Consider the following 18,212-nt stretch of genomic DNA (forward strand, 5'->3'; position numbering starts at 1 on the left):
GCTTTCACTTGACTTCACACCCTCTCATGTTTGCTGGTCTTACGAGCCCCGAGCTCGAAAACCCATCATTTCTTACGCTTCAGCCCATTCGAAACTTGTTAGAAGAGCCATTATTCATTCTGTTTTTAATAATGACTTAAAACAGTGTTGTGAACGCACCTTGCAACGAAGCATTAAGGAACAAACCAGTCGCCTCACGAAAGCTGTCTACCCTTCCGAGCTTATGGTCGCTGTTGCACAGAAACTCAAGCATAGCCTTAGAACTCGCGGTGGCAGCGAGTCAATCCCACTAAAAGAAAAAAAGAAAAAAAAACTGTGGCCATGCCCTACCTCCATCAGGTTTCACACAACCTCAAAATAACTGGAAAACGTGCGGGTGTGGAAGTCGTCTTCTCGGCTCCCAAAAAATTGGCTGGCATGTGCAAAAAGGTTAACCGTAGGAATGGAGAATCACGTGGATGTACAGTCAGGCATGTCAAGCAGTTTGTCGAGTGCAAGAAAGGTGTAATTTATTCCCTGCCGTTATCGTGTGGGAAACAGTACGTGGGACAAACCGGAGGGTGCATAAACCAAAGAATGAAAGAGCACCGTGACAATGTCGCACGCGTAGCCACTTGTGGTCACGTGGCCAAGCACTGCAGACATTGTCGATCTGACGAAAATGACAGCGAACCTTGTGAACCGATGTACAGAGATTGCAAAGCAACAGGCAAGCATCGTGATGTTCTAACACGAGAAAAAAAATTGGGGGACCCTTAAGCTTCGCCTTTAAGAGTTGCACGCGATAGCAAAATCCGGCCCCTAGTGCGCACTTCAACCACTAAGTGCATACTTATTAATGTGTGTTGTTACACACACACGCACACAGACAGACACACACGCGCGCGCTATGTATCTATAGTAATGGTACAGGGTTTCGATCTAAAGCACTTCCTTGTGCTGGAGTCGAGAGATATTTCTCACAGTGGCTCACAGATGGCAAGACATTATCTAATGTTTGCTGTTCGCTTGATCAACGCCTCCACTAGAAAGGACGCGTTGGCTTCGAGGAGGCGTTGGCTTGATATGTTTTCCGCTAGACGGACAGAGTTGTCCATTTCTGGAGCTGTTTGAAAGTTCGTGTGTGATTTTAGCGGCGATGGCTGCACTATCCCGGCTTTTTTCGAAGCATGGCGTCGCGCAAAAAACCTAATTTAATGGCCTCACCAATGCGCCTACAAATCGCCGAATGGGGATATTTTCGTCGTGGCACCTGCCGAACGAAATGCGTTAAGGAGACTCCTTCCAATACATGGTATTAATATAGTGTTTTTTCCCGAAGCAGTTGCAAGTAACATCGTGGCTTTGTTGTAGGACACCTGCTTGCAACGCAAACGGCACGGGTTAGATCCTCAATGGGACCGAAGATTTTTATTGTTTATTTTATTAGCATCTTGATTTTTCGTTCACGGACGATTTTTCGCTCACAAGCGACGTAGCGATGCCGACACCGACGGCGGCATTTGTGCGAAACGAGCTCTTTAACGCTATCGCGTTAATACAGGTAGCACGTGTGATAGTAAAGTTGCAAGATATGTGTATAGGCGCACCGTCAGTAGCGTTGTCCCAAAAAGAAACCAAACATCTTGACTGTGAAATTTGACGCATGTCTCTTTTCTGCCGGCACTAATGTCGCTTCCGCGCATGTTTTTTGCCCATTTCTCCTCGCCACGAGTGGTATAAAAGACTCGCTGATTTCAATAAAATAGCAGTTGTTCAGTCAGCGCTCCGTGTGTCTTGTGTTCCTTACTGTGGTGTCGTCTTGCGCTGTAAAATATGGAACCTACGCAGCTGTTCACTTTGTTGATGCTTTTGGTGATGGGGACGATTAAGGGCACAGGGTGAAGGAAAATATCAAAAAAAAAATCTTTTTTTTTCTTTGCAATTTGGGAAGCGTGAATCTTTGTGTATATTTTCACATTTCTGCTTTTCTTAAACAGTATTTTTGTGGCTGAAAACCAGCTTTTCTGAAAACAAGGGGCGCATCCCAGGACAAGCTCCTCGTATGCAAACTTTCCGACGCACGGAATCGAACGGGCGACCTCCCGCTTAGCGGCGCGCGGCGTTAGACGGCTACGCCACGAAGAGTACCGCCTTTCAGCCTGCTAACGGCGAGCTATTTATATACACCATTTACTTCAGCATGCTTCCTTGGTCACCCCCGAGATGGCGCGAAGTGCGTGCGGGGCGCGTTTTAAAGGTCGTCGTGCCGCTCCTGCGAACGCCGCTACTCTTCGCCCTACAGGGCGTGGTCGCCTTCGTGCGCTTATTTCGAGGAAAGAAGGGGGCGGGCGGGAAGGGGTGGAGCGGGTGGTTGTATGTCTTGTGCTTTCCCCGCGATGTCCCGCTGAAGTCAGAGAGCGTACGAAGGTCACTTCGCTCGCTGCAGCGGCAGCGTTTGCGAAAGAAGTGCGTTGTTCAAACAGAAATAAGTAACAACTGTGACAGTTCCCGCTCGTCTTGTGTGTACCTGTTCGTTCGTTTCGTGCGTCCTGCTTTACTGTTTGCGCAGTGCGCTTCAAGTGTCGAGCTGTGACGCATGATAGTTCGCGCTCGTCCTGTGTGCGTTGTTTTCGTGCGTCCTTTAGGTGCGAGCGACGCGCTGGGAATTTCGAGCTGCTTTCCGTTCTTCGCGTTACATCCCAATTTGTTGCTGTCGCATTCATTGCTTCGCCGTTGCGGCGAAACTGTGACTTTAAAAAAAAAAAAAAAAGCTTCATATACGAAACTTCATGTGAAAACTTCTTATCCGGAGTGGGCTGTGCATAAGCAATTGTCAGGTAACTTCTAATGGAGTCCGAAGACGCCGTGCGCCTTTTATTCGCACTTGTTCTTCGGAGCGCGTCTATTCGTACACTTTCAGCTCCCAGCTTCATTACACCTTGTGTCTGTCGTGCCTGTCGATAAGTTGAGATGCTGAGGGTAAAGAAGGTCTTCAGCGAGGGTAAATGTTATGATAACCAATACAGCTCTCTTGTGAATGCGAATAAATGCCGATGACGTATTGAGGTGCTGAACGCTGGACCTGCAAGCTCTTCATCGTTGAACCTCTCAGCCTTTTCAGCGTCCTTCGAGGCGAATCGCGTGCAAGGTGAAAGCGGGTATTGTCTCTGGCGCAATTAGGCCGAATTGCGCGTGTACACACTGCGCGCTGCAAGTGTTGATATAATGAGAATTGCGTCCTTGCTGTCTTTGTTTAGGCTTCATAGTCTTAAGGATTGCGATATTTGATGTTGTGCTTTTGTTTAATGACGGCAGTATCGCACAAGCCAAAATTCTGAAATAATTACGATTGAAGCTTGACGAAAATACAGTCAATTTGCTGGAAAAAGTTAACCACTATCGACGATATATTGCGGATAGAGCTGCAGGACAGCTCATAAAAGAAGCAAGGCAAGCAAGACGACAGGCTAGAAAGTAAAAAATTTATTTTGGCAATCATTAACAAGCTTGTAGCTACTAAATAAAATAGTTGAACGGTGTTTGGGGCAAAGTATGTTCGCTTTTCTGCTGTTTTCTAAATTTAAACTCGATTATCTCAAAACCAAGCTTTTTATCACTTAGGTACCATTATTTCCTATTTATTCCAAGATAACTAGTTGATTATTTTTTTCTTGCATTCTACATAAATGCATGCATCTACTGAAGCAGAAATGAAGATATACACTTTACAGTTTTTGTTTTACAAGCTTTCAAAGAGGTAAATGAACTCAACATTTAGGTCTTAGTGGTAAAAAATTCAAAATTCTAATCTTAGTCACCTTTAAACAATTCTCTTTCAGTTAATAGAACGAAACATTTGAAAAAAAAAATGATATATGAATTATGTGGATACCTCTTTTAGTCACTGAGAAAATGATATCTCAAAATGGCCAAAAATCCATGGGACGTGTAGGGCTTAGTCTGTGCCCTTAAATATGTCTGACCTATTCGTGATAGGTTGGCCTTTAAAACACAATTCACATGTTTTGACGTCTGACGCGATTGTACGCTTCTGCCACGCAATATTAGATGCGTTGAGGGGAATCCTTTCACTACATGCCATTCATATAGAGTTTTTTTTTTTTTGCGAAGCCGTTTGAAGAAATAGCGTGGCTGTCTGCTAGAACACCTGCTTACCGCGCATATGGCCTAGGTTCGATTCTCACTGGAACCCGAAGATTTTTATTATTGATTTTATTTGCATCTTTCCGGATTTTTCGGTCTCGGACAAGATGACGATTTTTCGTTCACAGCCAACGACGGGGGGATTTCTGCGAAACGGCCTCTTTAACGTGATCGCCTGAGAGCGCGACAAGCGACTGAAAAATTCTACAGGTGACTCGGCAAAAAGGTGAGCCCAAATCCGCGTATTATAAGCGAAACTGGCCACTCTGATACCAATCTACAAAATCAACACGAGGCACGCCGTTGTGAGAGACACCGGTAGTAGTAACACTGACTTGCTACGATTCTTTGAAATGACGAAAATAATAGAGCACAAGAGTTTTTCGCATTTTTGTCCTATCCCATCAGTAAAAACGTCTGGGAATTTGTGTTCCAGTATCACAATGTGACTACGAAGCGCCCTGTAGTGGGAAACTGCGCATTAATTTTTTACCCCTGGGCTTTTTAACGTGCATTTAAATCACATTACATACGGGTGCTCTTGTCTGATATCGAATTGCGGCTGCCATGGCCGGAAATCCAACCCTCATCGTCGAATTTCGCAGCGTAACACATTACCAGATGAACTACCGCGGCCGCTGTGTTATCCCATCACAAAATGTTGCCAATATTCACTAGATGCTTCACAATGCGCTTTTCTATATTACACCACAGCACCTTCACATAACACAAATGTGGTCTGAGATTCATTTTAGTCAATATGTGCTTGAAAAAATACATTTATCGTTTTCGGTCGAAGGTTGAACCATACACTTTATTCGTTTTAGTTTCATATTACTTCTATTATCGATGACTTTTATTTTGGATTTCGTTAGTAACCTTTTCGAATTGCATCAATACATGCAGCTGGTCGGAATGATATTGTCGACAGGAGGAAATTACACATAGCATACGTCAACGACTTCAATACCTTGATTCGGTCCTTTTTCAACTCCATGTAGTTTCCAAAAAGTAAGCTCGGTTCCGGTCCGGGAATTCCGTATCTCCTGAGGAGGCTCTGCTTGTGGCGTCTCCGAGCGGCCCACAAGATAAATGTGGTGAGTAGAAAGACCACTGCGAACAGAGCAGCTTCTATCGGAGACATGCCCTTCGCTGAGGCCTGCCAAGCTATCCTGAAGTGGAACCTGCGCTGGAAATATCAAGCAGCAGATAGAACACAATAACAAAAAATGCAGGCAGATCCCACGCATTGTGGGAATCTCTCTCGTGCGAAGCAGTCAGCGTATGGCACATTGTTTTCTGCTTTTTTTTGCTTTGAGCCAAGCATCACAGCGACGTCTTTATGTATATTGAGTAGTTCTGGGCGCACTGAAGGCTTACGAGCGACGTCGATTTCACTGTCGCCTAAAAGTCGGATGTAAGATCGGTAATTACGTTAGAACACATACGCCATTTTCATGGAAACGAATGGCCCGCTACGTTTCGATGAGCTGTGTATCTTAAGTAGCGGTCGTTGCGTATTTCTCCGGGGTCGAGCTACGCTTGAGTATAGCTTGCCAGGTCATAGTGCTACACATGTAATGCTTATTATTACATTGTTGTCTGAGTGGTTAGCGGACAGTGCAACTGCAATTGACGTTGCCTGTGTAGTGTGTTTTTCCGAAGCATTTTCAAGCACTGGTGTCGCTTGACTACCACGCAGAATACCTGGGTTCGATTCCGGCCGGAGTTTTATTCTTTGCGTCTGTTGGCATTATTTACAATACGATGAATACTCTCGCCAAGGTCCACTCTCGCCGTTGCTGGGTTGATATGGACTGTGAATGAAGCGTGGCCCATACCCGTATTCCGAGGAGCGTGCTAGGTGGGTATGCGCCACTTGGGACTTGGATAAAGGTTTTCGTGACGTATGCGACAAGCATGTCACGATATTTGTGTGAATAATTGTGTTCGTCCTACACATATGACTTCCTGTACATATTTTGGTTTATATGCCAGCTAAAGGAGACAATCACGAGAGCGCCCAGACGTAGGCGGCTAGATAGATAGATTTTTTCTAGGGTTTAACGTCTTAAAACCACGATATGATTATGAGAGACGCCGTAGTGGAGGGCTCCGGAAATTTCGACCACCTGGGGTTTTTTAGCGTGCACCTAAATTTAAGTACACGGGTATCAAACATTTTCGCCTCTATTGGAAATATTGGAAATGCAGCCGCCGCGGCCGGGATTCGATCCCGTGACCTTCGGTCAGCAGTCGAGCGCGATAACCACTATACCACCGTGGCGGGGCGTAGATAGATCGGTAGATATATAATACCAATAAAAGTGTTTTGATCGGTAACGAAATGCTTCGCATTTAAGGGCATTTTGGTTGAGGTCCCTGCTCTTCTATATAAAACTGCCACACTACGCAATGACGTAAGAAACGAAAAGAATACTGCCCACTGTGAAATCATGGAGAAAAAAATATATAATCAATTGAATAAAGGCGACACAAATGACATATACGTAAGCGTATGCTGCGTTTCGTGAACGCCACTCGTGGCATGAAGAGACCCGACAGTATGGAACAGACTAAAGTGTGGAACGAGTGAATGAGTACTTAACATCGTGGTTTAGCGCTAAAGAAAGACAGACACAAGTGACACAAGCGCCTGTCCTGTCTCTCACTTGTGTCTGTCTTTCTTTAGCGCTAAACCACGATGTTAAGTACTCGCCAACTCGCCCAACAACAAGTTCTTATCGAGTGAATGAGTCTTTATTGAGGGGGTGTCTAGTCGCCAGTGTTGGGAGGGCGCTTTGTTTCACGATTCCTCTAGCCAGGACAACCCGTCGGGCTCGTGCGATGACTTCGACCAGGTACGGCCTTCAGGTCAAAGCCTTCCAAGTTTCACTGAGCAGGTTTGGGCATTCACCTGATGCAGCTTGTAGTGTCGCTGTGATGCTTGCTGTGGTGTGCTTGCATTGTAGTAGGAGGTGTCTTTTGAGCATGCGTAGCTGTATAACGTCGGTTGGAGATGGTGCAATAGGATGTGGCGTGTGAAGGCATCGCCCTGGAGCCGTCTTCAGTCAGTGCATGCGTCTTTTACGATCTTTAGATTTGGGGGAGGGTGTACTCTTCGTATGAGCCGATAGTGCTGCAGCAGTGTTTGCTAAGTAAGATGTGTTGTTTCCATTTCCTCCCCTCGTGTTTTCTGGTGGGGCGTATCTAGGATTTCATGCGAAGGGGCCCGGCTGACGCTTGCGCGTGCTTGAGTGTTTCCTATTCCCGGGCGCACTCGATGCAAGGTGTCGGGAGGAGTGCCACCATACGGACGAGTGAATATACGATGCCGGTCTTCACCGCTTCATAAACAGCTGCACGCAAAGCTACGTGGTAGGGAGGATCTCCATCACAGTGATGAACACACTAAAAGTGTAGATTAACGGAAATATTTATCCCAAAAATAAAGCATAAAAATAGATTTTATTACCGAGATCCATGCGCCACTCTGACAGGAAAGCACGTGCGATACTTCAGCCCGAACACGTGCTGCGCTACGGCGTCACTGGGCAGGATTTCATATTTTCGATATTTTTAGTCCTTAAGTAGTACGTAAACTCTATTCGGGAGTTACCCATGAGTTTGTAAGCTTCATTGTCGTTTAATTAACACAATTTCATGTCGTACCTTGCCTTTGCAACATCCAATTAGTACAATAATTAAAGACGTGGGGGAATAATGGCTCCGAAAAATTAAACAACTTTGTTAAAAATTGCGTTTGCTGGCTAAATAAATGCTACACATTTATGATTATACACAATTAACGTCGACTTAATAATGTCGCTGAAATACACGTAAGATTGTGAGCGGCTCTGTATTCGTCTGCTCAGGATTAATTTAGAACAACGGGGCATCTTTAACTGCGTGCAACAATGGATAGGTAGTTGTTTTAATGCGGTAGCAATTATATGAACACACTCGGCGGGGATTCGCGGGGATGTGCCATATAATATATATAATAGATATCTTTATCACGTAGCTGTGACGAGGAAGAAGGTTGCAAGCAAGGCTGGAAACCGCAGAACTCTTCATTTGGGCGCCCGGAAAATGAGAAGTCGAAGTAAGCGAAGTAAAAACAATGATAGCGGCGACAACAGTCGTCGGCCGTGGGGTTATCTGATCAACGGTGGAACGCGTCTTCTATTTACATTAGTCGTCCAACTTTCCTGTGTTACCGCTGGTGCTCGCGTAAGCTATCGAATAAACTTGGCGATTCGCGTCCAGCGCGTAACTCCCTGCAGGGGCGTCTGCGCGAGCAGGCGTTTGGTGTGTAGCGACACCACGGATCCGAGCTAACAGGGGGTTTTGACCCCTCCCACGCCTTGTTGCGCGTTGTTTTGCCGCGTCCGGAGAAAAGGGGATCCTGGGCGTTGAGCCGACGCCGCGTGATTGGACCTTTCAGGCCCCCCGGCAGAGGCAACACACCCCTTTGGCCCCGGCTTCACGTAGACGGCTGACCCACCCAGGGGAGTTCGGCAGTCGCCTTTTCCTGTCTCCCTACATCTTCGCCTTTATCTCTCACTTTTTGATCTCTCCTGTCCTCTCATCTATTCCATTTACTTGTAGTTTTCCTGGCGGCGAGGGTTGTGTGGCTGTCCAACCTAGGGTAAAGCATATTTTGTTATAGCGGCCGCGTACAGCTGGCGTCCTTTACGTCTCGCGACGTCCCCTCATTGGGCTCGGTGGTGGGTGGCTGGCGGTGCTACTGAACAAACAACTTTCTTTATGAGTAGGCCGAATCCTTTTTCACTTGATCGCCCCAAAAAGCGGGGGCGCACCGATGCAGACAAGCAATTCTCATTAAACACAACAGACATCTACCCCAAGTACGATGTTATTCATTCTAAGACTGAAAAGAAAGCGACGAACATCACACCGTTCCTCTTCTCCACATTCCAGACCATTGGCAGTGGCTACAAAGTCACCAAGATGGCCAGTGGTGACCTATGAATCCAAGTGAAACACAAGCCCGAGTATGATAAACTAATCAACCTTGTGGCATTTAGAGACTGGCCGATCTCTGTTAGTGCACACCGAAGTATGAACACCGTCAAAGGTGTTGTTTCAGGCAGCGAGCTCGTAGAGCTCACCGACAAAGAACTTTTGGATGGTTGGAAGGGCGAAAATGTCATACATTCATCTTTAAAAGGCGCGAAAAAAACCACAACGGACAGGTAGGAAGGAGACAGGACGACGCGCTTCTAGCAACTGAAGCTTTATCAAAAAGCGAAAGAAGATATACACACACATTACAAAAACAAGAAAAGAACCAGACCACCGCAGAATGAATATGCATATAAAGATAAAACACCGGGCACGTTTTTTGTCACCAGCTTAAGTTATATCAAGGTAATCTACCTCTCGGCTTGATAGCGCTACGGACGGACAGCTTATGCAAGAAACACCCGATTTAGAAATATAGGCGGCTTCCACAATTTCACGAGTCCTTTGAACTCGGTTCGAAAACAAAATAGCCGCTTCTTTAAACAAAGGAAGACACCCACAAGCATGACAATGCGCAGATAAGTGTGAAAGCTTGTCGGTCTTCAACGACCTTTCATGTTCACGCAAGCGTATGTTTACACACCGTCCAGTTTGTCCTATGTATGTCCGTTTGCAAGTTGTAGGTATGTTATATACTACGCCAACGCGGCAGGGCACATAGGTATTCACATGTTTTACACGGCAACGACCGTATTCAGAGCATCTCCTATCAACCATCCTCTCCACAGCAGGGCAAACACGCGAGAGCTTGTTAGGCGCACTGAAAACAACGTCAACATCATAACGCTTCGCAACCTTTTTTAACCGGTGCGCGGTCTTGTGCATATAAGGCACAACTGCGACCTTCGCCTTTTCCGCCTTGTTACTGTGAGGCACTGAAGTGCACCCCGATTAACCCATCTGACAAGCTTCTCGCAGGTAGAGCCCAACAGGTTATCAGGGAACCCTGCTGCTTTTAGCCTGCTGATCTGTAGAGCAAAGCTAGCACTAACAGAATGAGGACATGATTTTGAGAGGGCAGACTTAATACACGAAAGCGCTATGCCATTTTTTACAATTCTCGAGTTTCCTTTGTTTAAAGAAGCGGCTATTTTGTTTTCGAACCGAGTTCAAAGGACTCGTGAAATTGTGGAAGCCGCCTATATTTCTAAATCGGGTGTTTCTTGCATAAGCTGTCCGTCCGTAGCGCTATCAAGCCGAGAGGTAGATTACCTTGATATAACTTAAGCTGGTGACAAAAAACGTGCCCGGTGTTTTATCTTTTATATGCATATTCATTCTGCGGTGGTCTGGTTCTTTTTCTTGTTTTTGTAATGTGTGTGTATATCTTCTTTCGCTTTTTGATTAAAGCTTCAGTTGCTAGAAGCGCGTCGTCCTGTCTCCTTCCTACCTGTCCGTTGTGGTTTTTTTCGCGCCTTTTAAAGATGAACTTCAACCAACTCGCCCAACTGTTCCTGCTAATGTCATACATGTGCAGCGCATCAAAATCAGCCGCAATGACAAGCAACTTCGCACAACACGTATACTACTCACATTTGCCACCAGTACACTCCCAAAAACAGTGACAACAGGCTATCTAAAGCTACATGTGCGAGCATGTATCTCACAATCCCGCGCTGTCGTAAGTGCCAGACGTTTGGCCATGCTTCTCAAAGCTGCGGAAGACAGCTTATCTGCGCGAAGTGTGCCACTACAGGCCACTCTGCTGATGATTGCAAACCTGACGCTGAAGTGCATTGCGTGAACTGCGAATGTTCCCACCCTACCTATTTGAGATCGTGCGGAGCTTGGAAGTATGTAAACGAAATGCTCACAGTCAAACAGAACATAATATTCCGAGAATGCCGACAACAAGTATCGCGATCTTTCGCAAACCAGTCATCCTGCGCCGATGTAGTGCAACGGGGGCAGCACTACAGCGGCCACAGGCCCATGCCACGCGAAGTGTGCTGAGGCGAACGCCACCCCCACGGTGGGAGCAGTCATGGCTGCGCTTCGACGCGGCCACTCCGGCGGCCTCTGAAAGCCTTGACGGCAGCCAGGGCATCCAGGAGGCTAAATAGCTCCTCTCGACCTCTGGCCTGGTGCTTCGTCAATCCTCACTGTCTACTCTACATTGAGCGTCTGTCCTGTGCCTCGCAAGAGGCGATGGACACCACCTGTTCGCCGGCGCGAACTGCGCCTAAGGTGCGGCGTGGATCCCTCGACCGCTCCAAAAAAGACAAATCACAGCACCTGGCAAAGGCTCTGTAAAATAGGTCAACTTCCTCCTTTGCAACACACAGCACTAACTCACCTTGAATATAGACAAAACAATATGGCGGAACTTCAGGGGACTACTACGCAACTTAGATGGCGTACAAGAACTCGTAAGTAAATTTTGTCCAAAGGTGTTGTGTGTGCAGGAAACTCGCCTAAACTCTAGACACATTAATTTCTACGCCGGTTTGGGATTTTCCGCAAGGATCCCGAACAGCTGGAGGTGTAGCAATAATACTGGAAAGAAATGTAGCATGTCGGCACCTCCCACTCCAAACAGCACTAGTGGCAGTGGCTGTTCGAGCTGTACTTTCCAACAAACTCATTACAATTTGCTCGGTGTGTATACCTTCACAGTACCGGCTACATAAGCATGCATTTCAATCATTTATGGACGAGCTGTCCGAACCTTACATAGTACTCAGCGATTTTAATACTCACAGCAGCTTGTGGGGCGACACTCGCATCGACGCGCGAGGTCGTCTGATTGAGAACTTTCTTTTTTTGGACAGTTGCCTGTCTTTTAAATAACAAAGAGCCTACATTTTTTAGCGTCGCGAACAAAACAAATTCATCTATTCATCAGAGCATCGTCTCTCCCGGCCTTTTACTTGATTTTAACTGGGGAGTGGTCCAAACACTAATGGGAGCGATCACTTCCCAATACTACAGAGAAAACGAATTTCAACCACAGACACCACGGTGGAAGGTGGACACAGCCGACTGGGAGAAGTTCCGTGGTCTTGCCTGTATCTCTTGGATGACATGTCTTCACTGGAAATTGATGGTGGTTTTCAGTATTTTACCGGCTTTATAATTGATGCAGCCTCGAAATATATTTGTCAATCAAGTGGCGCGGCATGCAAACGTCGTGTTCCTTGGTGGAACGACGAGTGCCGTAAAGCTCGTGAGAAACAGAACAATGCGTGGGGTCTACTGCCCCCGCTGCTGAGAACCTCATCAACTTTAAACACGTAAAGTCGCAAGGTACGCGCCAGCAGGCTAGCAGGGAGAGTTGGCAAAGGTGCATATCAGGCATCAATTCTCACACCGACGAGGGTAAAGTGTAAGTTAAGAGGGCGCCAAACACGCTCACTACCTTTGGTGGACGCACAAGGATGCACTTTGGAGGACCAAGCTAACCTCCTGGGTGCATACTTTGAGCAAGTCTTCAGTTCATCACACTACTCCGAAACTTCCAAAGGAGCAAACGAAGAATGTAACGGGAGAAGTTAGAACGTAAGTATGCAAAAACAGAGGCATACAACAGCCCATGCTGCGTAGCAGAACTACAGGCAGCACTTGACTGTTGTACCCAATCTGCCCCAGGTGCCTCCCGTTGAAAGGCCTATCCTCTGAGACACAAAAAAAAACTCCTTTGCCTGTACAACGCTGTGTGGTTCTCCAGTGAGATCCCCTGTGTTTGGAAAAAGGCCATTATAATACCTATCTTGAAACAGCGCAAGGATCCGTCTTCTGTTTCGAGCTACCGCCCTATAGCACTAACCAGCTCTATGTGCGAAGTGCCTCAAAAAAAAAATGATAAACCACCGCCTATTACATTTCCTGGAATGGAACAAGCTGCTTGACCCATATCAGTGCAGGTTTCGAGAGGGTCTATCCACGACTGACCACCTCGTACGTATCCAGGCATACATTCGTGAAGCTTTTGTTTACACGCAGTTTTTCCTTTCCGTATTCCTTGACATGGAGAAGGCACACGATACTGCCTGGAGGTTTGGAATTTTGAGGGACCTCTCAAACTTAGGTGTACAAGGCAGGATATTCAATACAGAGGTGGGCAGTGATACCAAGAAAATTATTCCGGAATACAGATATTGAGATACATGGTGTGGAGGCCTAAAATTCTGATGCTGAGATACATTTGCCTTTGACGTAACGGGATATTGCGGAGATACTTTATCAAAAAGAAAAAAAAAGTATTCCGGAATACAGATACAGCAATACACGTACTGGAATATTCTGTCTTATTTATTTCGGGGATGCTCATACTCCGCAAAGACCTTTATTAAGTGCAGCATATTGTTGTAAGTAAAGTTGCAGCGCATTGAAAATTGCAGTTTATTTATTCGTTTATTACAGTAACATCTGCGCTATTAAAGGGGTCATGAACTACTCCTCGGGCTTGGCGTGAAAAACACCCTGGAATGAGTCGGACCCTTCCCAGGAATATATAGCCGAAAGAATATTTCGAAAAGCTAAAGAAGGACGGAGATATAGCGATCGCAATATTTACCCTCTCAACTCCCTCTCAACTCGCTTCATTCCGGAGGAGAGAGGGAGCGCCGTTCGAGGAGTCCCGCCCAGTGCATTACGTCACCTCGCTTCAGTGCTGTGTGGTTTCCTTTCCGCGTAACTTGGCGGTGTTGACGGCTGCTGCTGGAAACTCATACTTCCGGTCAGCTGCTTCTCGCGGCGCGGCGTGGTCTATCGCATCTGGGTTGTAAGCGCTGACGCGATCTATTTGCATTGATACTGTCGTTACTTCGCTTATGTCGCACTGATATTGATACTTCGCATTGGTACTGTCGTTACTTCGCTTCGTGACTTCGCTTATGTCGTTTTTCCGTCAAATCAGAAGTAAACTCAAAGGAAAAGCCGGCAAGCCCTCGATGCAGCCGATTCGCACGGCATGTACACTCAGTATACGCTTTTAGATAACGAACTGGCCAAGGCGGCCTGCCTCAACGCACGGAATAAAATCCCGTGCGGAGAAAACGCGACGCAAAAAAAAAACGCGATTCTTTTTAAGCGGCCGCTGTGAACGGGAGGAAACGAGATAAAATGCCCTGCGACCTTCGGACGGCTGCAGCCAGCCTGCTTGTCGGCGAGAGCGAGGAAATCAATCAGACGCGTCAGAATATAAGCGAGGTTTGAGAAAGCGTCGCGACGTATGCGCGCACGAAGGGGGGGGGGGGGGGGAAGCAAAAAAGAAAGAAACGCGAGAAGAGAGTCCTTTTAGGCTGGCCCCAGCAGCGTGCGGGATGCCCAAGCAAAGCCGTCGTGGGATTACCTTGGCCTTGTGAACGCCGCTTCTGAACTGCCCAGCTGTGTCGGCGTGTGTGCGCGTTTTGTGCCTGCTCTTTGCCGCTGGACGTGAAATGTGTGGTTTGACGACAGTGCAGTATGCCTTACTGCGGGTCTTACTGCGGGTGGGATATGGTGTGTGACAATAATATCCCGGTAACTCAAGCGAGCCTGCCGCTGTGTATATGACCAAGCAGATGATGGCCACGCTGCGTTCGCGGCATCATCGGGAACACAATGGTGAGTAATAATGTTTCCTCTGTTCGTGCGTCCTTATCGTCGCTCGGGCAACTGTCTAGGTGTCGTTCTCCACACTGCGTTACGTGAAAAGTGCAATGCAAAATCGAAAAAGAAAGATAAGTCATTAAGCTCACATAGCGACGATGTATAATGCTTGTTTAGAAACTCCTACGAATATAGCACATGCTTCGCCCGGCCACCCAATCGATGCGCGAGTGCGCCTTGAAAAACGATGTTTGTACAACATAATTTCCTTCCTTGCAATAAAGCATAAATGAAGCAGAGTGCTTTCAAGGGGCACACACTAAATAAAAAAAGCTGCTATTATCACGCTCTTATGTAACGAAATATGCATTGAGGACAAATTTGTTTTCTGTTTATGCGGTTTTCATGCTTTATTTGCTTGTCTTTATCCTCCGTCTCGATGTCAATTTGTGCGCGTTGACATGTTGCATAATCGTCACATAATTATGACCCTATGATGAAACATAATTACGGCCATATGATGTGACAGACATGCGCTAAGTGACAGTGTGTGTTGTGAAGAACATGCATTTTATGGTATTGTCACTTCATTAGTCACATATCAGCACTGAAACTTGCCAGGGTTACATATGCATATTTATAGCCTTTAGGAGATGTATTAGTTATGCAAGGCTATTTTAATCACAATGATATAGGTCAGTTGAAAGTCACTTGAACCTGTTGAACCACCTAGTTGAATCACCTCGTTGAATCACCTTGTTTCTTCCCTCTCGTTATTTTGTTTTGAATATGTTGTCATAGTGTTTATGACCTGCACACAGTATTCTCACTGTTGACACAATTTCTGACAACGTGAAAACGCTCGTATTGTGTCCAGGTCTTCTTTTATCCTCATTACAAGTATGGTGCTAATTTTTGCCATGAATCAATACCAAGTGCCCAATATTCAGTCCTAAACAGAGCAGCTGTGGTTGATCAAGAATCTAGTGTCCAACGTGTTTAAATATGAAGTGAACCTCACTAACATTCACACCCCTTTACACTATAATGCTAACATGACTGACATCGAAATCTACCCTAATGGTGGTACACAGCACAAGAGTAACACTTCTGGTGTTGCTTCGCATTTCTTTACCATCGTGTATTTTTCGCCCTGTGTACTTGAAAAGTTGACGAGGAACTACTTAGTAGCCTCACAATTTTCCATTGTGAGTCCTTAGCGAGAAATTGATTTTTCTGGGCACAGAATGCTTAATGAACTTCTTTTTTGTATCGTTTTCAGGAAGACATTTCTGGCAAAGCATCAAGAGTTGCCCGCACTGCTTGTGTACGAGACAGCGTCTTATGAGAACACTCCACTGTGCCTCACTGTACACTACCTCGAACATTTCTTACCTGACAGCATTTGGGCAAATACTGGGATTGATGCTGAGTGTTATGTATGATATTGTGTGCAACCTTTCCTGTAGCATGTGCATTTGAAAATTTCGCATTGTTCAAAATGACATTTAGTGGAACCGGCCTCGTTCAGCAAACTTTATCCTAAAATGGACAGTTGGGCGAGTTGATGTGTATTCTCAGTTAATGAAAGTGCGGAAAAAAACCCCACAGCACAGAGAAATGAGAATGAAAGGCACAGGACGATGCGCTACTAGCAACTGAAGTTTAATGCAAACCACAGAAAGATATACACACACAGTATGAAAAAACTACAAAATTAAAGAATCACGCAGTCGCAGAAAGAGTAAAAACGTGTCTAAAAAAGTCAAGCACGTGTTAAACTACAGTTGCTAGTACTAGAGTGTACTAGAACAGGGGAGTGGTCGGAACGGCCGTAGCACCAATGTACAGAAAGTGAAGCCCACAGAGGGTCAATCCGCTTGCGGCGCTGCGATCGGTAGTCTGCAATGTGTCGTCATTTAAGAGGTGCGCGCGGCTCCGCCAAAGTGGTGCAGGGGTAGAATGCCCGCTTCCCACTCAAAAGGCCCGGGTTCAAATCGTAGCTGTAGATGGCGGGCTTTTATTCTTAGTGTCACCTTTTATAACTGTATCGGTTTTCTTTCGTTTCTTGAAACTAGCTTCTGTTGCTACTTATTGCTACAAAAATAACGTAATGTGTGAAATCTCGTTTCGAGTCACGTATTCGCAAAAATCTCGGAGGCGATACTTTGCGTTTTTGTTGAGTCCCGGGCGGTGGCGCTGCAAAATAACTACGTTCACTGTCAAATTTCTTCTACTTTATTTCGCATTTTGCGTCCCTTTTTGAAGCAACACGTAGCAACTGAAGCTAGTTTTAGGGAAATAAAGGAAAGCCAATACAGCTATAAAAGGTAACACTAAGAATAAGAACCCACTATCTACAGCTGCGATTCGAACCCGGGCTTTTTGAGTGGGAAACGGGCATTCTACCCGTGCACCATTTCGGCGGAGCCGCGCGCAACTCTTAAACGACGACACATTGCAGACTACCGATCGCAGCGCTACGAGCGGATTGACCCTGCTTGGGCTTCACTTTTCGAAGCTCGTTCCGGTCACTCCCCTGTTCTAGCACACTCTACTAGTACTGCGTCGTCCTGTCCCCTTCATTTCTACATGTGTTGTGGTTTTGTTTTCCCGCTTTATTTTACTATGAACTTAAGTCCTGACTGCTTTACAGCCTCTATAAGTGCGTGGTCAAATTTTATTCAACCTCATGGCATATCAAGTCCTAGGATCCAATGTGCCAAGCCATCAGCCACTATTTATAGGAAATTTTTAATTTTGGGCTCATGATTGCCAAATATCAAGTTGATCTTGAAGTCATAATGCTGGGCATAATTTTCAATGTGGCAGTTATGCATAAGCCATAGAGGCAGGAATTAAATATGAAGAACTTTAAGTTGGAGATGGCACTAGCTGGCATGGATATATTGTTAAGATATATGTACTAATTATGCATAATAGAAGTATTGGTACACTGTAGTCATGTGATAATGCCGACAAGTTCCCAAGCATAATTCCAGAAATTTACGCTAGTTTTCAGATATCTGTGAGCAAATATGTGCACCAATATATGAAGGCGGCGTAGTGATTTTGTGAGCATTGCTCAATGCTTTTATAAATTGTGGCAAGTGGATCTACAATCAATTTTAGACTTTTCTGCAGGAAACTCAACTGTTTGATCATGTGCGACATATTTTGATGCCATAGTGCAAACTACTGCAGTAAAAATACTAGAACATGCTTATATGCATGGGTGCATATTTCTCAAAAGTAAAGCTAGCTTTATTGTACAAATTTAGTTGCCTTCACGTGTAGGCTGACACCAAGTTCCTTGTGCATCGCATTTTTTTTATTGTGCTTAGATACTGGCACTGTGAAGTGCACATACCAATAGGCATTATGAGGAGGTTTTACACCCTACTTTCATCTTGCCGAGGGTAGCGATGCGGGCTTGTTGGTCTGTCATGGTACTTGGATCTTGCTTTACTGCTGTGAATTATATA

General features: G+C 45.7%; 1 protein-coding gene across 1 annotated transcript in view; it reads right to left on the reverse strand.

Moving 5' to 3' along the window:
- The window catches only part of LOC119389357 (cytochrome P450 3A29), a 185,240-nt gene that overhangs the window by 48,051 nt on the left and 118,977 nt on the right, over window positions 1-18,212 (reverse strand). Inside the window, exon 2 of the mRNA XM_037656579.2 lies at window positions 5,117-5,335. Within this exon, the coding sequence (XP_037512507.1) occupies window positions 5,117-5,290 (174 nt within the window). The 5' untranslated portion in view covers window positions 5,291-5,335. The remainder of the gene's footprint in view (window positions 1-5,116; window positions 5,336-18,212) is intronic.

Source organism: Rhipicephalus sanguineus, chromosome 1 (assembly GCF_013339695.2).
Source record: "Rhipicephalus sanguineus isolate Rsan-2018 chromosome 1, BIME_Rsan_1.4, whole genome shotgun sequence".
Classification (NCBI taxonomy): Eukaryota; Metazoa; Arthropoda; class Arachnida; order Ixodida; family Ixodidae; genus Rhipicephalus; species Rhipicephalus sanguineus.